At 40.2% G+C, this 24,169-nt stretch overlaps 1 protein-coding gene across 1 annotated transcript in view; it reads right to left on the reverse strand.

The window, feature by feature from the left end:
- Skap2 (src kinase associated phosphoprotein 2) overlaps positions 1 to 24,169 on the reverse strand; it is a 160,348-nt gene that overhangs the window by 10,929 nt on the left and 125,250 nt on the right. The window contains exons 10-11 of the mRNA XM_059257845.1: positions 9,713 to 9,790; positions 5,389 to 5,501 (exon numbers count right to left, since the gene is read on the reverse strand). Of these exons, the coding sequence (XP_059113828.1) occupies positions 5,389 to 5,501; positions 9,713 to 9,790 (191 nt within the window). The remainder of the gene's footprint in view (positions 1 to 5,388; positions 5,502 to 9,712; positions 9,791 to 24,169) is intronic.

Here is a 24,169-nt window from a genome sequence, read left to right on the forward strand (position 1 = left end):
TGGTCCAGAGGGAAGGCTGCCTCCATTCTGTGGAGGAGGAAACAGGGAAATATTGTTCACAGTTCTGAGAGTGGGACTGGAGCATGTCAACAGCGCTTCCATGGCTGGAGAGACAGATGGCCATGGAGGAGGAGGGCTACATGATGCTTTGAGCCCCAGCACCCACAGAGCAGCCCAGAAACAAAACACTGTCAGGTCCAAACAAACACAAATCTCCTCCTTCTCAAAAGGCCACAAAATCTGATGACACTCGGGGACTAGATCAGTGTCAGCCATGGTTGTCCCCATGATCTGTCCTGGTCACTCTTCAGTGGTTAGCCATGCTATTTGTGGTACCCTGGGCCATATGATCACAAATGAAAAACTGGAATAACTATATATTAAAACAAAACAAAAAAACCAACTTTGCCTTTTTCTTGCCAGTGAGACTTTTGATTCATTTATTTTATAGGTCTGAAGCCCCCAAAGCCATACTAAGTAAATCTTTGTATTCTAACGAGAAGTAAATGTTCAATGACAGCCAGAATTCACCAAGCACTGGGAATATCAACAAACACACACAAAGTATGCTTACAACTCCAACCAGCACAACCTCAAATGCATTTTAATGTACACTCATAACTACTGTTTTATCTATACTTCCTGTTTTGGTCTTAATAATATACTTTTTAAAGGTTGCAAAGCTAAAGTCATACAGGCCTCTGATAAAAGAAAATATTCTAGAGTTTTAAGTAGCATGCCTCTTTCCTGCTGAAGTAGAGCTTGTCTGTTTCTAACTCTAAAAAAAATTTATTGCTGGAAAAGTAAGGATGAGAATGTGGTTAGCAATGTACCAACAAGTACAGATGGAAAGATAAACTGCCAGAGATGTAAATCCAAAGCAGCAAGGCAGACCCGTAGGACCAGTAGGAGCATGGGCAGAAGAGAGGGCCTGCTGTGTGTGTGTGACCTGGAACCTACTGATGGAATTAGAATACTGCACAAACATGATTCCAGGAAAACATCATTAGCTACCAGATTATGTCCATGGTTTGGGAAAAATAAAATGGAGATGCAAAATAGTAAAATATTTAGCATGACTGTCTAAACAACTGGATTCCAGCCAAAAACTGAAATTAAAAATTAAAAGACTTCTATCTCTACTATGGCTTTTCCTCTCTTAAAAAAAATAAAAAATCTGAGATCATGCTGTGTTTCAGTTAATTCACCAACAAAACAGTTATCATAAAAATCACAAATTATACTTTCATCTGTCCCTGAAAATATGCTGTCTTTTTTTTTTTTGGTAGGAGAAAAAAAGACTTCTAAATCTACATTGAAATATTGAATTATTTTAACACATTAAAACAAAACAGCATCAAGCTTATAAGAAAAGAATGATAAAGCAAAAAAGATACTGTCTCCATTTAAGGCAAACAGAATTTAGATTTATTATTAGTGAGGTTCAAAGGTTGAAACTAAGAAAATGCCGGACACTTTGAAGGAGGGGCTAGCTCAACTGGAGGGTCACATGACAGCCGCTAATTGGAAAACATTAAAAAGGGAAGGGGGAAGGGCAGGTGTCTGCCTGCGCTTCTTTATTGCAGCATTTGATTTTCACTGAAGAAAAAAAAGGGGGGGGGGCGGTGGTTAAGATTTGTGTAACTCTCAAAAGAGGCTAAAATAAGTCAGTCACCCTGAGGGTAACTGAGCGCAGCTGACATACCATCAAGGAGGGTTCCATGGAAAAGAAAGAGAGAGAGAGAGAGAGAGAGAGAGAGAGAGAGAGAGAGAGAGAGAGAGAGAAATTTAAAAATAAAGCTGTATTTCCATAGAGCTGTATAATAAAAATAGTCTAATCGACAAATCAGCGAAATGTTTTCTATCATTACATTTACAAAATTAAAACACTCTTCATTATAAAGCATGACATTTTATTTTTTGATTTGCTAAATACTTATATGAAAGGAATTTATTTTTTCTTAAACTGTTTTGTGTTGCCTTTTTAAAAAGGGCATTCAAAACTGACAAATTTGTGGGCGGTAAGTCAAATCAGTGGTACTAGTTCAAATTAAAAGTCACTACATTTCTAAGATTAAGTAGCATTTCTTTAAAACCTTTTAAATGGTTTTATTTATTTAACAAAGTCATGACATCGATTTCTCACAAAGTATTCATTTTCTGTCTCCACAAATATTATGCTAGATTCCTTAAAATATATTCTTCCTGTGTATACAATTTCCACACAATTCAAAATGATGAACAAAATTCTTCATGATTAATGCTAATACTTTATTGACATGAGATGGGAAAGTAATAACCCATAGCTAGATTTAAAGTTGAATTAATGACACCGTTTTGACTGTGCACATTAGCTGCAATTACCTGCACTGCTCATTCGGAGCCACTAGATGGTGTAAAAAATAAATTAAAATGGTAAAAATTTCATACCATCGTCACAAAAGTCTCGATAATACTCTAAGATTAAACAATTATTAGGCATATAAAAAAGTAGTGATTTTTATACTGCTTATACTTTAAAAATAACAGTCATTGTTTATTTAGTGTGTGTACAACTTAGGGAAGTCAGCTCTCTCCTTCCCCAGTGTGGGCCTCGGGTTGAACTCAGGTTGTAGGGCAAATGTAGGCACTTTTACCTGCTGAGCATCTCACCGACCCAACTGCTTCTCCTTCTAAAAATAGACAATACTGGTCCTACCTTGATTCAGAAATTCATAACTTAGTTCTGGAAATCTTGAGTTCTCAATGTATTATTTTAAGCATTTGGAAATTAAGCACAGTTATGGTATTAACGTAAGGTCTATGTTTGCCAAAGTTTGGACAAAACTGTGAGGTTACAGTAATAAAAAAAATTGCAAGAGATTCTCCAGAATTCCTTCTGAGCCTACCCAGTGAAGAGAAGGGGGTCTTCACAAGCGCACTCACTCCAAAGCAAGCAGACTGTCAACAGCCCCAGCCAAGTCTGGGGATGTGGGGCTTGTCAGGGAGAGCTGGGTGGCTGTTCTCTTTATCCTAACCATACCCCCCCCACACTTCATTCTCTGAGGTTCACAGCTGCTGACAGTGAGCACTAAATCATTCAGCCTATGGGGGAAGATTCGGTGGCTAACAAGTAATCCTTCTTGGCTCTTCTTTCAAAAACCCAAATTAGCCCCAGCTAAAATGCCCATCTCTAGAAGGAACCCAAAGGGCTGACTGATGTTAGGACATCAAGCCTTGCAAAGGTCTGAATGAGGAGGACGGTTCTCTCCCAGATAACAGCTTTTAAAATGTTTAGATGGAAGTGAATGCCGCCTATGAGCTGGGCCACCTCTAACCCAAGTTCTTAAACCAAGCTTTATACATAAAACTACAGTCTTTACAAAACTGGTTTCTGAGAACTAAACTTCTATCCTCAGCATCCTGGAAGCCCAACACACTAGGGCTACACTTTGAATTTCACAGGAACAGAAAATGGTGGACCTGAGCCAAGCCCACACCACTTTGTCTGTCTCGGGGATGGGTGTTCTGCGTGGGCTTCACAGCAGCTAAGCTGACTCATGAAGAAGGCCTTAAGAATGGATCCATGCGGGCTTTACAAGCTCCATATGTGCACAAGGAGTACAGTGGCTGTGCCATTTACCCCGAGAATCGGAAATTTCAAATAGAAGTTAGTCAACTCTTTAATTTTATATACTTGCAGCCAAATTGGTTAAAGAAACAGTGAACTTCGTAAATTTTGGAAAAGACTTCAGGAAAGTTTCCTGATAAGAACTGGGCCAAACAGGGTTAATTTTGTTAAATAATTAATTTTTAAAAGTTGCTGATTTAACTCAGGATAATTAAATGTTTAATAATAGACTTAACCAAAAGCTGTCATGTAGAGTATGACACCACATGGCAATGCCTGAGAGCACACTATTGGGAGGGTGACTGGAGTCAAGACCAGTTTGAGCCAGTTAGGGAAATGAGTGAGGGGTGGGGAGTGAGGCTGAGGCACTAGTTCAGCTGCATAGCACTTGATAAACATGAGAAAGGCTGTGGGTTCAATTCCTGGTACTGGCAATGAGTTGTAGTAGGGCTGGTTACCGTGGCTTCCAAGAACTGAAAGTGTCTTTCCAGGAGCAACAAGAAATAACAACACACCAATGAGCAGGGAAACTGTGTGAGGAGCCTTGGTTTTGGACATCTTAATAAGCCAAGATTGCAGCTCCCTGTATTAAGTTATTCTAAGTATTCCTTAATCCACCAATTTACAAACACTTAGTACTAATCCTATGGAATTCTTGGTGCCTAGAATGTGTCCTGGTATTATGGATGCTTACCTATGGTATGGAATTAAGCAGGAGGGAAGGAAAAAAACTAGTCAAAACTAGTCTGAGTCATGACTGACAGCTCAAGTACTGTCTGCACTCTCATGACATGTCCCTGGGAGAACAAGAGCAGCCCATCTTCATTAAGATGCTATGACCAGCGGGGTCAAGATTTTCTGTACCAGCCATCCAAGGTTAAAATCCAATATGTGATCTTATTTTCAAATTCCGATTTTATCTAATACATCTTATCCCTCTGAACTATCCAAAAAAATTCTCAGATCAATCACATTAAAGTGTTAGACTTATGACCTACTTAACATTTCCCTGCTTATATTCAAATCATTTCCATTCATCATTTGGTGCTAAAATAGTCTCAAAAAGTAGACACTTTTTTAAATCCCTAATGGTACAGAAGGAAAATTTTTCAATGAAAATGAAGAGAACTCATACACAGTAGCAGGAGTATACCCTGAGATTTAGAGCTGACAGGTTCTACAGTCCAATGTCTCAAAAAGCAGAAATGATTCTTATGAATATAAAGATGAGTTTGGGGCAACATACTTTGCCACCACACTTACAAATATAGTGTGTTAAACTTTAAAAAATTACCTCAACCTGTCTGAATAGAAAAGCATCGCCTTTAAATTGTCGGAACACCAATGTGTTTACACAAAGATGAAAAACCTCTTCTATAAACACAACGCTTCCAGTGGAGAATGGCAGGCAAGCTCAGAATAAGCACACAGAAGAATGAGAAGGAAGAAGTAAGAACAACACAATTAATAACCCAGTACCGTACAATGTTAACTTTCACATAAGTATATTGTTTCTGGAGAAGGCGGCAGGTGGGTTCCTGCCAAGGGCTGGAGGGATGGGTAAACACACTGGTAAGTTGAATCCTGTTATCTGATTGTGTTTAAATTCTGATTATATTTCACTTGACAAAATAATTAATTATTTCGAACTTCCAATTGTTAACAAGGACCTAGAAGAACTCCGATTGGCATTTTTCCCTCGTGTTGTAAATTCAAAGGCAGGAGAAGTGAACGATGCATTTCCCCTAGTTGGCTATCATTTGGGAGTACCTTCTTACCTTGCTAAGAATGTAAATGACGTCACCACGCTTAAAGGACAACTCGTCAGAAAGGGCTCCAGTGCAGTCCCACAGGCCCTGGTAAAAATTAGCATAATCAGTGCTTCTATCTCCTAGAAAAAGAAAGAGAAAGTTGGAGTTATGGCTTGAACCGACAGAAGTGAAAGGATCACCCCAGACTGCCAGAAAGTCTAAACAGCTCTCGTGAATCACGGAACATCCTAGTGAATCCACAAGAGGCCTTCTTCTGAGCATGTTCATGAAGATCGTTTCAAAAAGGTTTGGTTTTTCACGTCCCCCTCCGTTCCCACTCTTAATCCAAACCCCGCGGTGATGGCACTTGCATCAGAACAGCACGATGCTTTCTGCTGGTTTTTATCAGTCCTAAGCCCACTCCCACGTGTTCCCAAGAACAACAGGCCTTACCACATAGTCAGCAATGTCTACGAGACGGGACAGACACATGGGAAGTGACCATCTCACCGAGTTTGGAACACTTGGTAACAGTGATGATAAGAGCAGACTTTAATACACAAATAGAAAGCGTTTGTACCCAAAGTCCCTCAAAGCTGTCTCTACAATATTTTTGCAACTTTGAAACTGCCATTACAGATTTTGATCAGCCAGATCTAGGACATTGGGTTCTGAATAAACATGCAACATCCACCAGAGTTCCCGGCTCATCCCTCTCCTGGCATAAGCACAATGGATGTGGTGTGTTCAAACTGCCATACACACCATTAACTGATTGATTATTTAGTGCTCTCCGCCCTGTAACACCACAGTAACTGGGTAACAAATGCTTTGTCACTCACAGTGCGGGCGGGCCTCCCGAAACACAGCACGCACTTCAATACACTGGACGCTTTTGTTACACTGAGAACTGTTTCCTGTTTTTAATTTCATGATAATTGAGTTTTGATGAGTTCAGGAAAAAAGAATGCAAGTAGTATCAGTAAGACATAAGATGTCCGTGTGTTCACTAGCCAGGCGGAACACATACGTGCTGACAACTTCCATCTCGGAATGTCATCTTGGAATCTGAGGGGATAATGTAGCGATGGATGCTAGATCAGGCTGTCATCTTAGTTTGGTTAGATGGCTTTCAAACAGCAGGCTTCTTGGCAATCTCAGCCACTGGTCACATTAGCACAGTTAGCATACTGTTGGTTTTCACAAAGTATGAATTTATTAGAAGATTAAAAACTCTCCTTAAGGCCTTTAACATTTTTTTTTAAAGAGAATCTAAATAACATCGAATCTAAGTATTTATAGGATGTGCCCTTTCAATTATATTTGTGAGAAAATAAACAGGGACTAGAAAATACAACCTAACAGAATCCCCTGTTAATTTTTCATTTTTTAAGACTGAAAGAGAGAGGGGTGGGGGGGCAGAAGGACAGGATGGGTCGGAGGAGGCTGAGAGAGACAGACATCACATCGGCTTCTCCACTTCAGCACTTGGGCTTGAAGCACTAAAACACACCAGCAGGGACACCAGCAGGGACGTGTGCAAGCCCTTGGAATCCAACCAAAAGCTAACAAAGCTTGGGGCCACCCCCCTCACCCTACCCCCACCCCCAAGCCTGTAGTAAATAAATTCTGTAAATGGACACTAGAGGGCACTCCAGCTGGCCAGATAGCTCCAAACATTGTCAATTTCTTTCTTTTTTTAGAAAAAAAAAATCACTTAATAATAAAGTGACTGATTTCTTTTAAAAACCACTTATTTAGACAAATAGAGATTTAGAAGTGGGAACAGTCTTGTCAGATTAAATCAACTACTAAATGGGTCAAATGTTGCACCCCACGCAGTCTGTCAGCGTCAGCTTGAGAGTCAAGGAATTAGAGCAGAGGGGACGACATCATTTCACATGCCAGGCCCTCCACACAGTTCCGGCCAAGAAGCAGAAGGTCTAAAGAACTAGTTTCCCCAGCAGGGGCCCGGACATGTTCCCATGCTGCTCAGTCTTAGGCTTGGTCCAAAGACATGGAAGAAAAAAAAAACAACTAAAGGTGAGGTTTTTGGCCAAACTGTGGGATCCCAAGTTACTTTTTATTTAATGGACTTTTTTTTAAGTAGGGGCGGGGAAGAAAGGACAAAAAGAAGAGTATATGGTGATTTCTAATACGTACTCTTATCACTTGGGGGTTTCTCTTCCCTGGATACACTTGGAGAAACTCCCATTAACACTAATGGGAGGTATAGAGGCGGGCAAGGGGAGAGACCCCCACCGTGTGCAAGATGCATCTCTCCCCAGACGTGCATCGGGAGCACTTCATTAAACCTCACTGCTGCAAGGAAGCCACGGATGGAGCCAGCGATGTGCAGTGCTGGGGAAGGATGCATTTTCAACTGTGCTTTCTATAATCTTGATGATGACGGTATCCATGCCTACCTCAATTCCGTGTCCCACACGCGAGCACCGCTGAAGAACTGTGTGCACTGAGCAGCTATATCTACACTTGACTGAGGTTCTAGGTGTGAAGAGGAGGCCTTAACAACGAGGGAGGAGTCAGCAGCCTGCCTATTAGCCCATCTCCTTGGGAAAGGATGCAGGGCCTAGAAAATGAGGAACAGTCTTGTTTGTGGAAAGTAGGAAGCCCCTCTAGTTTATCTTTAAAATCTAAGTGTGTCTAAACACACACAGACGGAAGTCATGTAGAAATACAGCTTTGAAAGCACAGAAGGCTCACGAAAGCGAGAAACTTTTTTTTTTTTTAAACCGGGACAAAGTTTCTCTGTTTAGTTTTGGAGACTGTCCTGGATCTCACTCTGTAGACCAGGCTGGCCTCAGAGATCCACCTGGCTCTGTCTCCCAAATGCTGGGATTAAAGGCATGAGCCTATGCCCTGGAAGATGACCATGTGAGATGTTTTTGCTTTGCTTTGTGGTGATGGGGACCAAATGCAGAGCCTTGCCTGATAATGCCTCGCACAGACATTTTAAAAAGAAACCTGCATGCTTTTGGCAGAAGCTTCATGATACATCTTAAAATATATATACCTACTTTACTATCAAGCATTGTGCCTGGGGCTTTGCTGGCCGCCATGTTTCACAGCTGTTTTGTACAGGGCAGGAGTGCTAACATCTAATGACTCTGTCCTTGTTTCCTTTCTGGGAAGAAAAAAAAAGCAAACCTAAGCCCTCTGCAGCAACCTGCTCCCACCTTCCTGTCCAGGTCCAGAATCAGGCCTCTGCTTCCTTTCCATATGTCACGGTAGGAAGGCCTCGGGAAAGCTACTTCCTGAACACACACTGCTTGTCCACCCTGCTTCTGACAGCTCAAAAGAGTGATGTATGGACATATCAGCGAGGGGAAGGTGACCTGAGCTCCAGCTCTGTACAGGACCCGGGGGTGACAGGGCAGACCTTGCCCCATCTGACATGTGACTATGAAGAGGTGTAAAGTCCTGATAAGAAGGCAGCCATCTCTTCTCTCCCTGTAAAATAATTGCTGGTTTATCCAAACTAACCTCATGTTTGCGCTACAGATAGTTTATCTTGTGCTACTTGGAAATAACAACAAGCAAGAAAAGTTGTCTGTATCGTGTGACTTTGTACATCATGTACGCAGTTATTTTCCATCTCGGTCATAATTAGTACTTGGGGCCATGTGCCAGGTGGAAATGGATAATGCAGAATATCCGTCCCAGTCTTCTCATTTTTAAGCTGCTGTCACTGGACTCTGGCATTTCTTCCCCAATTCATTTGCTTTGTGTGTTAATCATATGCAATGAAGATATGCATGGCCAACATTTAAACAGGCTGCAGATCAATTAGCGGTCTTAAGTTTATCTGATTTTTATCAAAGAAGACAGAGCTGTGGGTCGATTGTCAGAGCCTGTGTCAAGTTGACCTTTTCAGAGATGTCTACATTGCCAGTCCCCTGGGCAACTTGTTGTCCCCTGTTAGTCTCTGAATGGCAGAAGTCTGTTCTGCTCAAGCACAAAGTATACACAGATGTCTATATTACATTCTTATAGGTTTGACAGCAACTGCATGTTGTATCTATAAACTGTCCTTTAGCAGTGACACTTCCTCAATGATGATAAGCTAATTTATGCAACTAAATCTCCTTTGTGCAGAAATGAAAGCTAATTGAGTCATTACAAAGTAATTCAGGAAGGAATACCTTGTATAAATTGGCTTACTTTATAAATCCTTCTCAAGTGGTTTTCATGCATCCTAAATGGGACTAAGCAGCTTATCAGCCATAAGACATACAGACCAAACAAGTCAACTTCTCCGGGGAGCTGTGCAAACATCTTCAGAGTCAGAAAGTGACTAGAACAAAACAAAAGTAAGCTTGGCCAGGCCTACCTGAGGGGTAATGTGCACTGTCCCGACTCCCCTTCCCTTGCTCGTCCATCTTCACTGAAGCAGTGTCCTCTTCCTCTTCTGCAAACAAACAGCATAGTGGTACACTAACAGGTCCATGCTCCGTCACAGCACCCACCCACACTACAGAGCTGGGCAAGTCTACGGCACTTAAATAATTACCTTTAAAAGCACGAGACAATCAAGATCCACATTCCTTTGTTAATAACCAGGCAGCAACCTCAGCAAGGCTTAAGCTGACCTGATACAATGTGAGATGTGCACTAATGTGCTATATATTTGTTTTAAATACTTAGAGAAACTTGTCCGGAGCCACTTTAAATCCATTCCAGCCCTTAAATCTAGTAGAATAGCAGCCAGCATTATACAAATAAGCCATATTATACTGAGTAATAGAAATACTACAATAAAACCACAGTTCCTAAAACATCAAGACAGCATGGGAAAATGTGTGATATAAAATACAGCTAACCTCTAAGTCATCAATTGCCAGACATGGTCACTGGTTTCTTCACTTAATCCTCTTACAAGATGGGTCCTAACACTTCAAGGTAATTCCCCAAATTATACTGTGGGTCTACTAGGTGTCACATACACAGGAGAGACGGCTTTATAGATGAATGGTTCTAAATCATCATTCCACAGACAGTAAATTAAGACGCAGAAGATGGAACTCTTCCAAAGCGCAGGATTCAAACTTGAGTCTGTGGTTACAGACCATGATCTTTATCCTCCCTGTAGTCAGGGCTTTGTTCTCCCACACACTCCAAGTACATTCCCTTCTCAAGATATGGAACAAAGTAACAAAATTATGCAAGATTTTTTTTTAATTTTTAAAACAGAATCAAACTATGTCATTCTTATTACTTTCCCTACTTAAGGACTTACTAAAAAAAACTGAAAAACATTTAATGTAGGATATACAAACAATGGCATACCAAAGAAAAACTAAATTAAAAAATATCCTAACTCAAGAATAATCCACAACATATATGTAAGATATACATCGGTAGCCAGAATGAATCTGAAATCAATCAACTAGTCAAGCAGTTTTCATTGAGGAAGAGCCGTGTGTGGGAGGGAGCATTTGCCAGGAGGGCAAAGGAGGAAGAGCTTCTACCCTGAGGATGCTGACAGCCTGCTAGGACAGAGATGAGACCCGAGGGAAAGGAACTAACAAGGCACAGTCACAGTCACTGGACAAAGGAACAGGGTATTCTTGGGGAAGAGCAAGATAAGAGAGAATGTGAGAAATGGGGGCCACTTTAGAATCCATGAACATCTTGCTATAGCCTTCAGATAGTCAGGTGGGCGGAGAGAACCCTAGAAGGTGTCTAAGCAGACAGGGCAGGACTAAAAATGCTTTAAAAGTGATTCTTAGATCCCATTGTCTCAGCCAGCCTGGATGAGGGGCGTGGAGTGTCTAGATAAAGAGGAAGGAAGTCCTGAACTGAAGGGGCAGAGGAAACGGGAAGGAGATGTTGTGAGAGGTGGAGGAACCAGAATCGATAAGCTTTGTGCCTGCCTGCCTAAATGTTTTCAGGCTCAGGTTTAGAGACTAGAGGACAAATGGCCATACCGTCACTGAGAGGCTAGCCTGGATAATCTGTGTTGTTGGGGGAAGAACACGGAGTTGTTTTTGCAACTGGATAGGGTTAATACCAGAGAAAAGGGCAACTGTAAAGTATTAAAAAAGTCTCCTGTACATTTTAACTAGTGATTAATCAACACCAGGATTTGAAGCAGGCTTCAGACTTACTGTGCTTAGAAGTCAAATATAAGTGGTTTGAGTTTATATAATTCAACTCAGACAAAATAATAAAAGCTCCAAAATAAGGAGCAGCTGGAACTGTTTGTCTTTATGCACACTGCTGAGTTAACCTCGGTAATTTAATACGGGACACTTCTTTTAACAACCATCACCTCGCTTTGGCCAAATCTCAAGGACTACTTATCACAAGCAGGCTGTTTATAGGGTGTTCTCCCATCAGCTCCAAAGGCAGAAATTCACAGCTAATCCCACCTACTCTTTTCACAGATGGTACATTTATTTTTAAAGACCAAAGACAGGGCTTGCCTTGCCTTTCTTTCTCCTTCGAATCCACTCTCTCCAGCCCGGCCACAAATCCAGTATTAAGAGGTAAAGACCACAAGGGCACTTAGTCAAACAAAGCCACAGCTGGGTAGGAGGCCCTATTTTTGGCTTTTAAGAAGAAACTAGCCGGGCGGTGGTGGCGCACGCCTTTAATCCCAGCACTCGGGAGGCAGAGCCAGGCGGATCTCTGTGAGTTCGAGGCCAGCCTGGTCTCCAAAGCGAGTTCCAGGAAAGGCGCAAAACTACACAGAGAAACCCTGTCTCGAAAAACCAAAAAAAAAAAAAAGAAGAAACTAGGATTTAGACTCACCATTCAACATTAGCATCAGTATGCCATAAAAATAACTGTAAGAATTAAATGGAAAATGTTCTTGGCCAAGTTAACAATAAAATCTGAAGAATTTATTATCACAAATTTATCTTTACTTTATTAAAATGTGTCTATAATATATGCTAAGGATTGTACTGGTATGGGAAAACTTTGCCTCTATGCAATGTATTATTAAATCATCAGAACAATGACATTAAAATATGTGAGCACCAGTATTTACAGAAAAGTCTCTGTGAGGTCATCCTTGTAGGCAGTGTTGTAGAGCATGAGGTGCTTCTACGACGATGCCTACTTGCATTTCCAAACTGTACTGACATTTTAGGTGAAAGCCTTATGCAATCCATCTGTCAAGTTTTCTCAGTAAGAGTCAACAACTCATTCATCTTGGCCTAACAATACAAATACCTTCCACATTAAAGACAAACTCAAGTTTTGTGTTTTTAATCTGAGAGGAGAATATTCACAATGACTATTGACTAGAGCCTGGTAGAAAGGAGGTGCTGACTAAATACTGGGCACAAGTGGATTGGAAAATCATGGAAGTCGTAAAGTTCATTTCTTAACAGAGAAAACCTCCCCATGCCACTAAAAGCCACAGAAGAAGAATCAAAATTCCAGGCAATAATTACCTTCACTCCATATTAGAAATACATACGTTCACATGTTATTTTACTTAGATTTATTATTAAATATATTTTATTTTCATGCTGAGGCACAATGCCATTATATAATACTAATTAATACCTCAAATAGTCCATGTTTGTGGGTTAATATATTCCATTCAACATTTTAATAACAGTAAACAAAAACAGCTCAGCTATGCAGTAAAATCCATCAAGCCACACAGATGGTTAGAAGGTTTTCATTATGTGGTTTCCATAGCAATCATATTGCAAATCTGGAAGCTTGTTGCAAATAAGCAGCTTGTATTTACATGCCTCTCAGCTGCAACACAAGCTATCCAACACACGGAGTTATTATTCCAATCACACGGTGTTAGAAGAATCATCGGAGGTTGTTTTGTGATCAGACAAGACAAAAATAAAGCAAGCTAAGTGCCAAAGACAATCAAATGCAGTCAGCACCTGCTAGTCGGTGTGTTCTAGAAATGTCTGGTGGTCAGAAAAGGCTCCTCTAAACCTGTCAGAAAGGGGGAACTTCCAGAAGCCTTCAACCCACACTGTCCCGTAGCCTAACTGCAGCCACTTCTTTTTAAAGGGTTCTTGACCTCCTTCCTAGGTTGAGCAAGGACAGGAGGAAGAACAGAGTCAAGTCCTTCCAAATCTTTTTAGGAAAATCCATGTTAAGAAGTGCTTTACTATGAAGAAGCTGGGACTTCCCCTTCCTTTACATTAATCTATTTAATTTGAAAATTGACCGTTTCCTAGCAGATAGATTAGTATCCTAGCAAGGGTCACCAGTCTGTGCAGCTGTGTGATACTTGTGATACTGCTGTTTCTAGCTTACTAACATTCTTACTTTTAGGAAAAATAAACAAAGAGAAAAAGGCTCAACACAGCATGCTTGAGAAAGGCTACCACACTTGGTTAGCACCGAGGCAAGGTGAGTGAGTGAGTGCAGTAGCCAAGGACTGACTTTCCAGTCCCTTCCAGTCACTAACTTGACTCACACAATGATTAGGTTTCCCATGGACTGCCTTCAGAAAACAGTGCTCTTGGTTACTGAATCACAACACATTTAAGCTCAACTGGGAGAGCAAACTCCTACAACGTATTTTAAAAGAAAAAACTATTCTCTGAAACAGAGTTTCAGTTTAGATCACACTTGCCCAGACTTCACTTGATTATGTAATCATGTGTGGGTTTTTCCTCTCAAGAATAGTTAGTATTTATTGCTTAAATAGCCATATTATTCATGTTTAAATCCATTATGTAACTAAATACTCCAATAATTCTATGAGGCAATACTAAACACTTGTATCTTCATTATTTTGTGAATGCAAACAATGAAATTTGTGGAGCCTGAATAACTTGCTCAAGTGACATCCAGTTAGGACATTTATAAGAGAGGGTTAAACTTCAGGCACACACCAGGAAGCTGCAGTGTCTCTTCTTTGACTTTCACTAAAATTGCAACTTACTGAGAGCATTTGTCAGTAATTTCAAGTACAAATATTTTCAAGTACACACACACACCCTTCACTGTATGGTGGATTGTTTCTTAAGTATCTGCTGTTTATGGACATGGAAGACATTTTCACATAGGTGGGCAGGCTAGACACCACCACAAACTGTATCTGAAACTATTTATTTATTTATTTATTTATTTATTTATTTATTTATTTATTTATTTATTTATTTACTTACTTACTTACTTACTTACTTACTTACTTATTTATTTATTTATTTATTTATTTATTTATTTATTTATTTATTTATTTATTTTAGTGTAGTTCTGGAAATAGAATAATAATTTGTGATGCCAAAATCATACAGCTTTGCCTTTCCTGTTTTCCTAGCTCTGTCTTCAGCTCAGGATTTTCACACCCTCAAACGTCCCTAACACCAACACAGGACCCAAAATTCACTCGTTTTTAACGTAAGTCATAACTGAAAGCAGATTTGTGTCCAAGTCAGCAAGCTTCCTTTCTTCCTTACACTCAGTAAGGAAGCATGCTTACATGGAAATGGAGAAGATGACTCGGTCTCTCTATACACAAGACTTGAAAGAACTCACCTCCACGTTGGAGCCATGAGCTAACCTGCACATCTCATCAAAGGCTCAGGCTCTAGGGCACTGTAAGCAAAATGTCCATCCTTGAATAGACGGACATGTGGCATGTGGGGACAGAAAACACAAAATGCCAGTCCTTGTGTTATGATGTAAAAGATGGGAAGAGTACTGGGGAGGGGTTCTACACACGACCCATTAGCCTGTATTCCTTCTCCAAGTCTGTGGTCATCTATGAAGGCTGGAGGAAGGTTTGTAAAAAGAAGGAAGTCAAAAGGACACATACAGGCAAGAGATAGAAAGGTTTGACAATGAGGAAGAGCGAGGTCCAGAAAGGCTTATAAATCCAAAACATCTGGTTATGTATACATGATACTTCAAAAAGATTTTTCTTTTTAGTTGGCCAACATACATTAAGGCAATAACACACATTACTGCCAAAATGGATGGGGGATCTCACAGGGCTGTAGATCAAGAGCTCCAGGCAAACGATGGCTACTGACAAAGGGAGAGCCAGTCTTCTCCAGGGATGAGCCCCCTCATAGGTGATCCTATCTTAAGCAGTCAGCCCTAAATATATACAAATGAGCAACCCTAAATGAACAACTCAGCAGGTTATATTTATAAATGTGTGTGCGTGTGTGTGTGTGTGCGTGTGTGTGTGTGTGTGTGTGTGTGTGTGTGTGTGTGCAGCAATAGTAACTAAAGAATAAGAGGCTGTGGATTTGAGGAGTAGCAGGAGAAGGTAGAGGGAGGAAGTGGAGGAAGGAAATGATATAAACATAGTACTCATATGAAATTCTCAATAAATTAAAAAACAAGCCAAACAAAAAAGAATAAAACTAACACAGATCCTGGTATAATAGAAGACTCTTTGCTACCTTCTAAATTTGTTAAAAATTCAATGCTAAAAATTCTCTTAACCTAACAAAGTCAAATTAAATAATTTGTTATAAAAAGTTCTTTTTGGTTGTACATTTCTGATATAATTACAGTTCCTTTTTAATGTAAATTAACTTTTCCTTATTATTCTAATTATAAAAAGCACGATCTACACATGGCTAGAAAATAGAAAAATAGCAGTAAGTGAGAAGAAAAATTAATTTTTAAAAATTATACTGATTTAAACATAACTACTATTGATATCTTGTAGGCCATGTTTATTTAGTAAGGTTTTCTCTTTTAAAAATTCTTTTATTAAGAATATCTCGGGACTGAAGAGATGGCTCGGCAGTTAAGAGAACCGACTCCTGTCCCAGGAGACCCAGGATCAATTCCCAGCACCCACATGGCAGTTCACAACTGTTTGTAACTCCAGTTCCAGGGATCCAACACCCTCACACAGATATACATGCAGGAAAAACACCAATACGCACACACACAAAAATCTCAAATGTATATGTATTTTATTATCCCCATACATTTTTCCCTAAATGTGTATGTTATTTATAAATTACTTTTAATCTCTTTTTAGAAAATAAATTTTGTCAAAGAAGGTTGTTCAAATTTCATTAAGCAAAAAAAATACTACCTAATCAAAATTAAGTTAGTGACTAGATTATTTAACTATAATGTGACTATCTCACTTGCTCTGTAAGTGCCTACAATAATCTCCATTAAAAACAGTCTTATTAATACAGGGCTCACACAACACAGCTCTCTGGCTGTTCCCTCCACTTCATGGACACCATTCTTACTTGAATGACCGACAAACTACAGTTACCTCAATTTGAGAACCTGGCAGAGGCTGTCTTAGAAATAAAGTGAATGTGTTGTTTGGGGACACAAATGACAACGTTTACTTTCAATGACAGAATTCAAGCAAACACTACAATTTTAGAAACCTGCGACCCCCACTGTAAGCCACCGACAGCCTCCAGCACGAGAGACTTTCCTGGGGAGAGATGATAGTAACAAAGTACGCTTCAAAAATTGTGTCCACATTTGGATTCTGAATAATGTAGGGAACCAACATTTTCCAAAATGACAAATGTCTGTCTGGTGTCATCAACTCACACAAGGGTAAAGATCTGTTCAAGTGCAAGACAGACTTTTGAACTTTAAAAGTATGGACAATCCACTGATGTTCTTTCAGACCCACCTGCACCCAGGCCTCCACTGTTGCCTGTAGAGTCTGGGATCAGCAATAGGAATATGCAGAATGACCTGCAAGGGCCATCGCAGGACCTCTCTTGCCCTTCTACGGTTGACTGGACTTGATTTGAATCAACCATCACAGCACACTAAATGTGGAAGCAGGTAGGAGAGTCCAAATGTCTTCCATTAGAGACTTTCAGAGAGCTGTACATATGCAGATCATATACTCTTCCTCTCACTAGTTCTGAGGGGAAAAAAGCCTAAGGTGTTTTTTCTCTAGAAATAAGTTGTACATACGTACTAAGTTTATCATTATGATTTTAAAGTTCATTTAAAAATAAACATTTTTAGCTGGGCAGTGGTAGCACGTGCCTTTAATCCCAGCACTTAGCAGGCAGAGGCAGGTGGGTCTCTGTGAGTTTGGGGCCAGCCTGGTCTACAGATCTAGTTCCAGGACAGCCAGAGCTATACAGAGAAACTGTCTCGAAAAACAAAAGCAAAAACAAAAACAGGAAAAAAAAATTTTTAAAAAAAGTCTCAGTTTTAGTTCTGATACACAGACATTGAGCAGTGTAACGTTCACAAACAAAAGCTTCCAGAAGTCTCAATCATTCTTACCAAGGGATCCTTAACACACTTTTCTTTTCTTTTTTTTAAAGAATGCTGCCCTGTATTTTCCAGAGTAGGTTTAGTTAAATATCTAAACAGTGTTTATCCACCATATAAAAAAAATTATTATCTTGCTAGCCCAGAACACTAACCATCATTTTATGTTTCCCAAGCACGCAATCTCAGGATTGAATTGTATTATACTGTTGACTCATATTGAGTTGGTAAGTAAAATCTCTTTGTGGTTTTTTTTTTTTTTTTTTTCTTTTCCTATAAAGCAAAGTCTTACTTTTCTTACATTTTGCAACTGGACTTTTGGAGCAAGGGGATATCCTATAATATTTTGCCTGATTAGATTTGACCCATGGCTTCAGTCAATTTGAGAGCAGGCCTGTATCTCGTCCTCCAAGGCAATGACCACAGGAATGCCCAAAGACACCCACAAAATCAATTAATTAGTAGCAGTGGGCACAGTTGTAGACTCAGTTATCCAAGGAAAGTCCTGGTCACCAGCTCTACAAAAGTCCTGCTACTGCCTATCACTTCTGTGACTCTTACTGAGTCCAAATAATCAGGGTTCCATCTTCCAGGTGGGAGAAGGACTCTGGGACACTTAAGAGTAGCTTCTCCTTCTCTGCCATCTGCTTCAAAGTCTCAGATGACCCACGAGGTGCCCTCTTCAGAACAGCCCTGGGAAGCCGCCACAGCTCAGTCCTCCTTTCTCCCCAAGCTCACCTACCAATGAGCCGTCGCATAGCAACCCTCTCCAAGTCCATGTCAGTTAGCCCAACTTCAGACACTACAAACTCCTAGTCTCGTCTCTACAGTTCAGATTTCATGACAAGACTCCGCCTACTTCTAACACCTCCCCCGTTCTTCATAGGTGACTCCAAATAGGCAGCTCAGCGACTTCAATTTCAAGTCCTCTTGTGACGTAGTTTCACCTGGGCCAGAAGCCAAATATAAGGCCTACTGCTCTTGAAGACAGGGCTCAATCAATCTCACAACCAGGAGGCTTTCCCCACACCCAGCAGGCAACTAGCCTCTGTTTCCTGTGTGCTCCTGCATGCATAAAGCCCTCCATTCGTGTCCTGCCCGCTGCAAACATTTGTTTCCTAGTCTACCTTCCTCCAGGCGTGAGCTCCCCGAGAGCTTCTTTATATTACCACAGACCAGCACAGGGGGTGGGATGAAACGGTTTCTAAGAATGTTTGTCCAGTCAAAGTTACATGGATTTGGCTAGCTAGGCATTCCACTTGGGCTTCTGGTAGCGCTTACTAATATTAGCAGTTGGAGAATAATTCTGAGAGAGAAGGAGTAAATAACACTGAAACTGAGGCGTTTTCTCTGAGCTACTCTCCTTACTACATCCAGAAACAAAGTAATGCTATTATACAGTTTTTATTATACTGATCATAATCTATAAATTTCAGGTATTTTCATAGGTCTCTTCAAAAGCTACATTCATTAAATACATTCTAGCACAAAGAAACTGATATATTTTCATCCCCCTGACCTTTCTCTCTCACTGAGTTTGTGTATCATTAAAATCCAAACGGAAATTTAAAGTGCTTATGGGTTTTAATAGCATTCATTTGTGTCTATTCTTTCTTTGTAGTTTTGGAATCTGACTTCAAATCTATCAAATATATCCAGATGATGGCTCAGCTCCCACTGCTTATCATAGATTACGATGACAACTACTTTTGTCCATTTCCCTCCACAGTTCAACTGGGTAGAGTTGAACAGCTTCCCGATTTATTTCCTATATCCTTCAGCCTCACTCATTTTCAACGTTTCTGTCACTCGTAGCCTGTATCTGAAGCAGGAAGGTGTGATAGTATAACTATTTTATTCCCTAATTATCCTCTCTGAATTTTTTATCTGTGTGTGTGTGTGTGTGTGTGTGTGTGTGTGTTAGTACATGTACACAGGTGTTAGTTAGTGCACAGAGGTCAAAGGACAATTTTGAGTCTTGGTTCTCGCTTTCCACCTTGTTTGAAATACAGTCTCTTGTTTGCTGCTGTGTAAACCATGCAATCTCCCAGGAATTCTCCTGTCTCCACTGCCTCTCTTGCAGAAAGGGGCACTGGGGCTACAGACACACACTACCACATATGACATTGCATGGGTTCTTGGGACCCAAACTTTGATCCTCCAAATGCTTTACCCAGTAAGCCATCTCCTGCTGCTCTTACCCCTACATACACTTTGCATCAGTCCCTCTTGGTTGAAGGTCCCAAGTTGCTGATATCAGAAAAATCAACCATCCTAATTGGAGCCGGAGGGTCACTCTTAGTCCCTCCGTTCTTTGGGCTTAGTTGGCTGTGTCCAACTACATACAATAGCTACCAGTGCCTAGAAGGCCTCAGGCCAAGGAATAGAAAGGACCAAGCACACAACAGTGAATGTTTAATATTTGTGAAGCAATTATCAAATAGCAGCCCCACTTGGACTTTTCTATTGCTATTGTATGCTTTCACTGCCATATATAACTTCCAGTTTGAGACTTCAGGATGAGCCACACCAACATCCCTGCTGATCACCTACATGTGTTGTTCGCCCAGGACAGTGCTCTGAAGACTTCAACAGGTATCAGAAATATCTATGCGTCTTGTTAAAAATCCAGAGGCTATGACCCATACATAAAGATTCTGTTTCACTAGATTTGGGGGAATCTTTGAATGTCACGTTGCCAGCCTGTGCTGCTGGTCCAGGGACAGCACTCGGAGGGTCTGTTATCTGCAGCCATATCTCCTCACATACGACGTCACAAAGTTGAGTGTTCTAGGATCAGGACTGCGGCTTATCTGACAGAGTGCTCACCTAGCATGCATGAAGCCTTATGTTCGGGCCCTAACACTTCATAAAGCAGACATGACTTAAAGGTGCATGACTCTATGCTCGGCACTCAGGAGGTGGAGGCAGGAGGATAACAAATTAAAGATCATCTTTGGCTCTGACCTATCTCAAAAAAAAAAAAAAAGTTCAGTGTTTTATTATCATTTGAATGTAAGTTAATTAGAATTTTGTATCTTCAAATATCATTTCTTTTAAATTTGAAAACATGGTATGCCTCACCAAACAGCAGCCAAGTGAATCATTATAGTGAAATGGCTAAGGCAGGAATTTATCCCACTTACATGCTCAAGAAGGTCAATGAAAGGACATAAATACAAACAAAGGTTGTGCTCCAGGAGTCATCACCCTCTTTCACTGGCTTTACGGAGTCAGCCAAATCATACTTGCTCAATTTCAATTTTCTCATCAGGAAAACAAAAATTACCAAGCGTACCCTAGAGAATTCCTCTGAGGGCAAAATGAGGTAAAGTGCCCAACATACTGCACACTGCATAGCAGATTTATATTGGTAGTCATTAGAATAATAATCTGAGGACTTGCTGTGTGCAAAGACTACTGGCACTTCATACTTAAATCTCACGCAATCCTCAAAACCCTTTGAGGAATGGACACTATTATTCCCATTTTCCAGATGAAGAAATAGAGGCATGGAAGCATTTCAGTAACCAGTGCAGGGAACAGAGCTGGATGAAGGAGGGGCAGGATACGAACCTGGGCTTCCAGAGCCCAAGTTCCTCCTGTCAGGGTAGACTCTCTGTATATCACTTGCTCATAAAGCCATTAGTTAACTCACCAGCACTTTAACCTTTTGACGTAAAACGGAACTTATGAGAAGGATAATCTCACGGGTGTCACACTGACATATATTCTTGTTTTTAACACTCCTCAGTGACAAAGTAACGTGACTGACAATAACATATCCTCCCTGAAAATAGTGTCCACTGCTAAAAAACAGAAGAGTCAATTTTGTAATGGCCACAGAAAGTGGAAAGCGTGGCATTTGCCCCTTACATTTTTCTTTCTGTTGGAAAGCAGCTTGCAAATGGAAAAATCACGTCCATCACCTCCCTCCCAGAGACTGACTATGATGGAAGACAGAGGAAGGTCGAGCCTCGAAGCAGGCAGAGCCCAGAGCAGCTTCCACCCTAGTCAGGAGCCCAGGGAGACTGATCAATCCTGAAGAAGACAGCAGCTAGTGCTCCGCACTAGAGCTGACTGCAGTAAGACATAAAAAAGGCAGCAAATTAAAGCACTTTACATAACACAAAGAATAGCGCTCTCAAAACACAGATTTCCATGGACCTAGGAGGGGCTGTGCAGAGATATTCAGAACAACAGTTAAGGAGCTTCCAACTCTCCCGCAGAAGGTTATTTTCTTGACACGGAGAGGAATTTGTTATAAAGCATTTTGTAATGGCCAAGAAAGGAAAGATGTTCTAGAAGCACAGTATTTCTGTAGAATGGGGCTCCCCAAAGAAGCAAGGAAGAATTGCAGGGAGGATGGGAAGGGGAGCACACAAAGCTCATCTGATGGAGGGCTCCTGCAAAGTAGGAGTTGATATTCTTCCAAGAACACGGAATAAAAGTCTGAGCTTAAAAAATAAAACCCTTGTTCAAGTCTGGCTCCCTGAAGGGACAGGCTGAACTCTCATTTGGAAGTTTCTCGTCCTTGGATTCCAGAAATAAAGCCAACATAAACAAAACGTTTTATGTAAAAGAGCCAAGGCATTTTTAATGTACATGACAGGCATGCTGTAGCTGATTTTTTTCAAGGTCACACACAGCATTTCAGAGTAGGAAATTGAGTAAACTTCAACTTCCCACCCTGTAAGGACAAATCCCTGCCACTTTAAGGACCAAGGGTTGCACAGTGTTAGGACTGCAAAGCTAACCCTTCCCCTACTTTCCAATATGAGAAAGTGCTCTTGCTTCCCTATTCTCAGACCATAACTGTTTAGACTATTTTTCAGTGTAAGTATGACAATGAATAAACTTATCCTGGCACTTTTAGTTGATAAAATGTTACACTATAATTATGTACACTTTATTAAAATACAATTCAAGGCTTTATTTCCATCTAATTAAATAATGTATTCAAATATGTAAATTTAATGGCCTGCCCACTACCATCTTTTTTGGTTTTTTTTTTTTTTTTTTTTTTGGTTTTTCGAGACAGGGTTTCTCTGTGTAGCTTTGCGCCTTTCCTGGGACTCACTTGGTAGCCCAGGCTGGCCTCGAACTCACAGAGATCCGCCTGGCTCTGCCTTCCGAGTGCTGGGATTAAAGGCGTGCGCCACCACCGCCCGGCTTGCCCACTACCATCTTTAAGGACCATTCAGTGTTTATTGTCCTTGCTCAGAGTGAAACATCAAATTGAAGACAATACATAAAATAACAATATAAACTCTCCTGAACTACTCAGCCCACCTAGAAGAGTAATGTTGACTCCAAATGCTGTCTAATTATAGGACTTAGTTACTCCCATTCTGCCTAAAGAAGTTATCAGCCAGTGGTTACAGAATTCAGGTAGCTTTGTTAAAAAGGCTTTATCATATGACTTAGCTTTGGAAAACAACTTCTGGATTAAAAAAAGTCAAGAAGAAAAATTATCTCAATATAGTCCAGTGCAGTGAGGAAATACAATATAGGACTTGGCATGTGTCCACAGGAAAAGTCTGGCTCCCAGATGCTTCTTGCCAACCCACAGCGGATTCAGTAATGTTTAAACAACTGACAATGTACACTCATAGCACTGACGACACAGGGACGAGAACTCTGCAGGAGCCTGTCCCATGAGCATCTTCACATACTGAAAACTAGAATCAAAACCAAAAAATCATAGGCACACACTACACATTTCATTTACCAAAAGATTCAACATGCGCAATAGCCTTCTTTACAGTAAGCAGATGCCACCAAATTAATTAAGATCTACATAAGACATATTGCCTCAACAAAACAAAATATCTTATTATTTTTTATTGTATTAGTCCTTGAAAATGAGAATGTAACCATGAAATAACTGCAGCAAACAGACAATTGTCTCCATAGCTCACTCATTATAATACTATTATATAATATCCATGACCTCCTAGAGTCTGTACCTGTGGCTAACATGTGCTAGTTTGAATCAACTGAAATTGTATTTGGCTATTTTTGACGTCCCCAAATTGTTCTTTTGTAAGATTTGAGGGTCAAATGAAAATTCTGACAAAGAATTTTTACAGCAAGTGGCAGATGAACATTCTTAGACATGAAATGTCAGTGTTCCTTTATAACTGGCCATTAAGTGCATCATGAACTCAAGAGTCTTTACAAACAAGAATACACTGAGTAAAGTCTGCATTTACTCTAGTATACATTCAAGCATAAACAAATATTGTTACTATTTAATATAAAACTGTCACAGATTTAGCCAACAGTGAAGAAGGCATGATACAAATAAAATTACTTTGTGATTTTCCCCCCTATTCCCAGATGATACATTTCTCAGAGATGATACTCTCTCTCTTGATCCCAAACAACTCTGTCACATAATGTTCATGTCATGTGAGTTTTACAAATAAATAGTAAAACAAAACAAAAAAAATGGGTTTGATTATCTGGGAGAAAAAGATTGATTGGCACAAGAAATAAAATGTTATTTAAATTAGGACTTCAGTTGATTGCAATGTCAACTCCATTTTTACAACATATTCCAAAACCACCACATTGGTCTGACTTAATAAGACTTCAAATGCAAATATCTATTTTT

The sequence above is a fragment of the Peromyscus eremicus genome, chromosome 3, assembly GCF_949786415.1.
Source record: "Peromyscus eremicus chromosome 3, PerEre_H2_v1, whole genome shotgun sequence".
NCBI lineage: Eukaryota > Metazoa > Chordata > Mammalia > Rodentia > Cricetidae > Peromyscus > Peromyscus eremicus.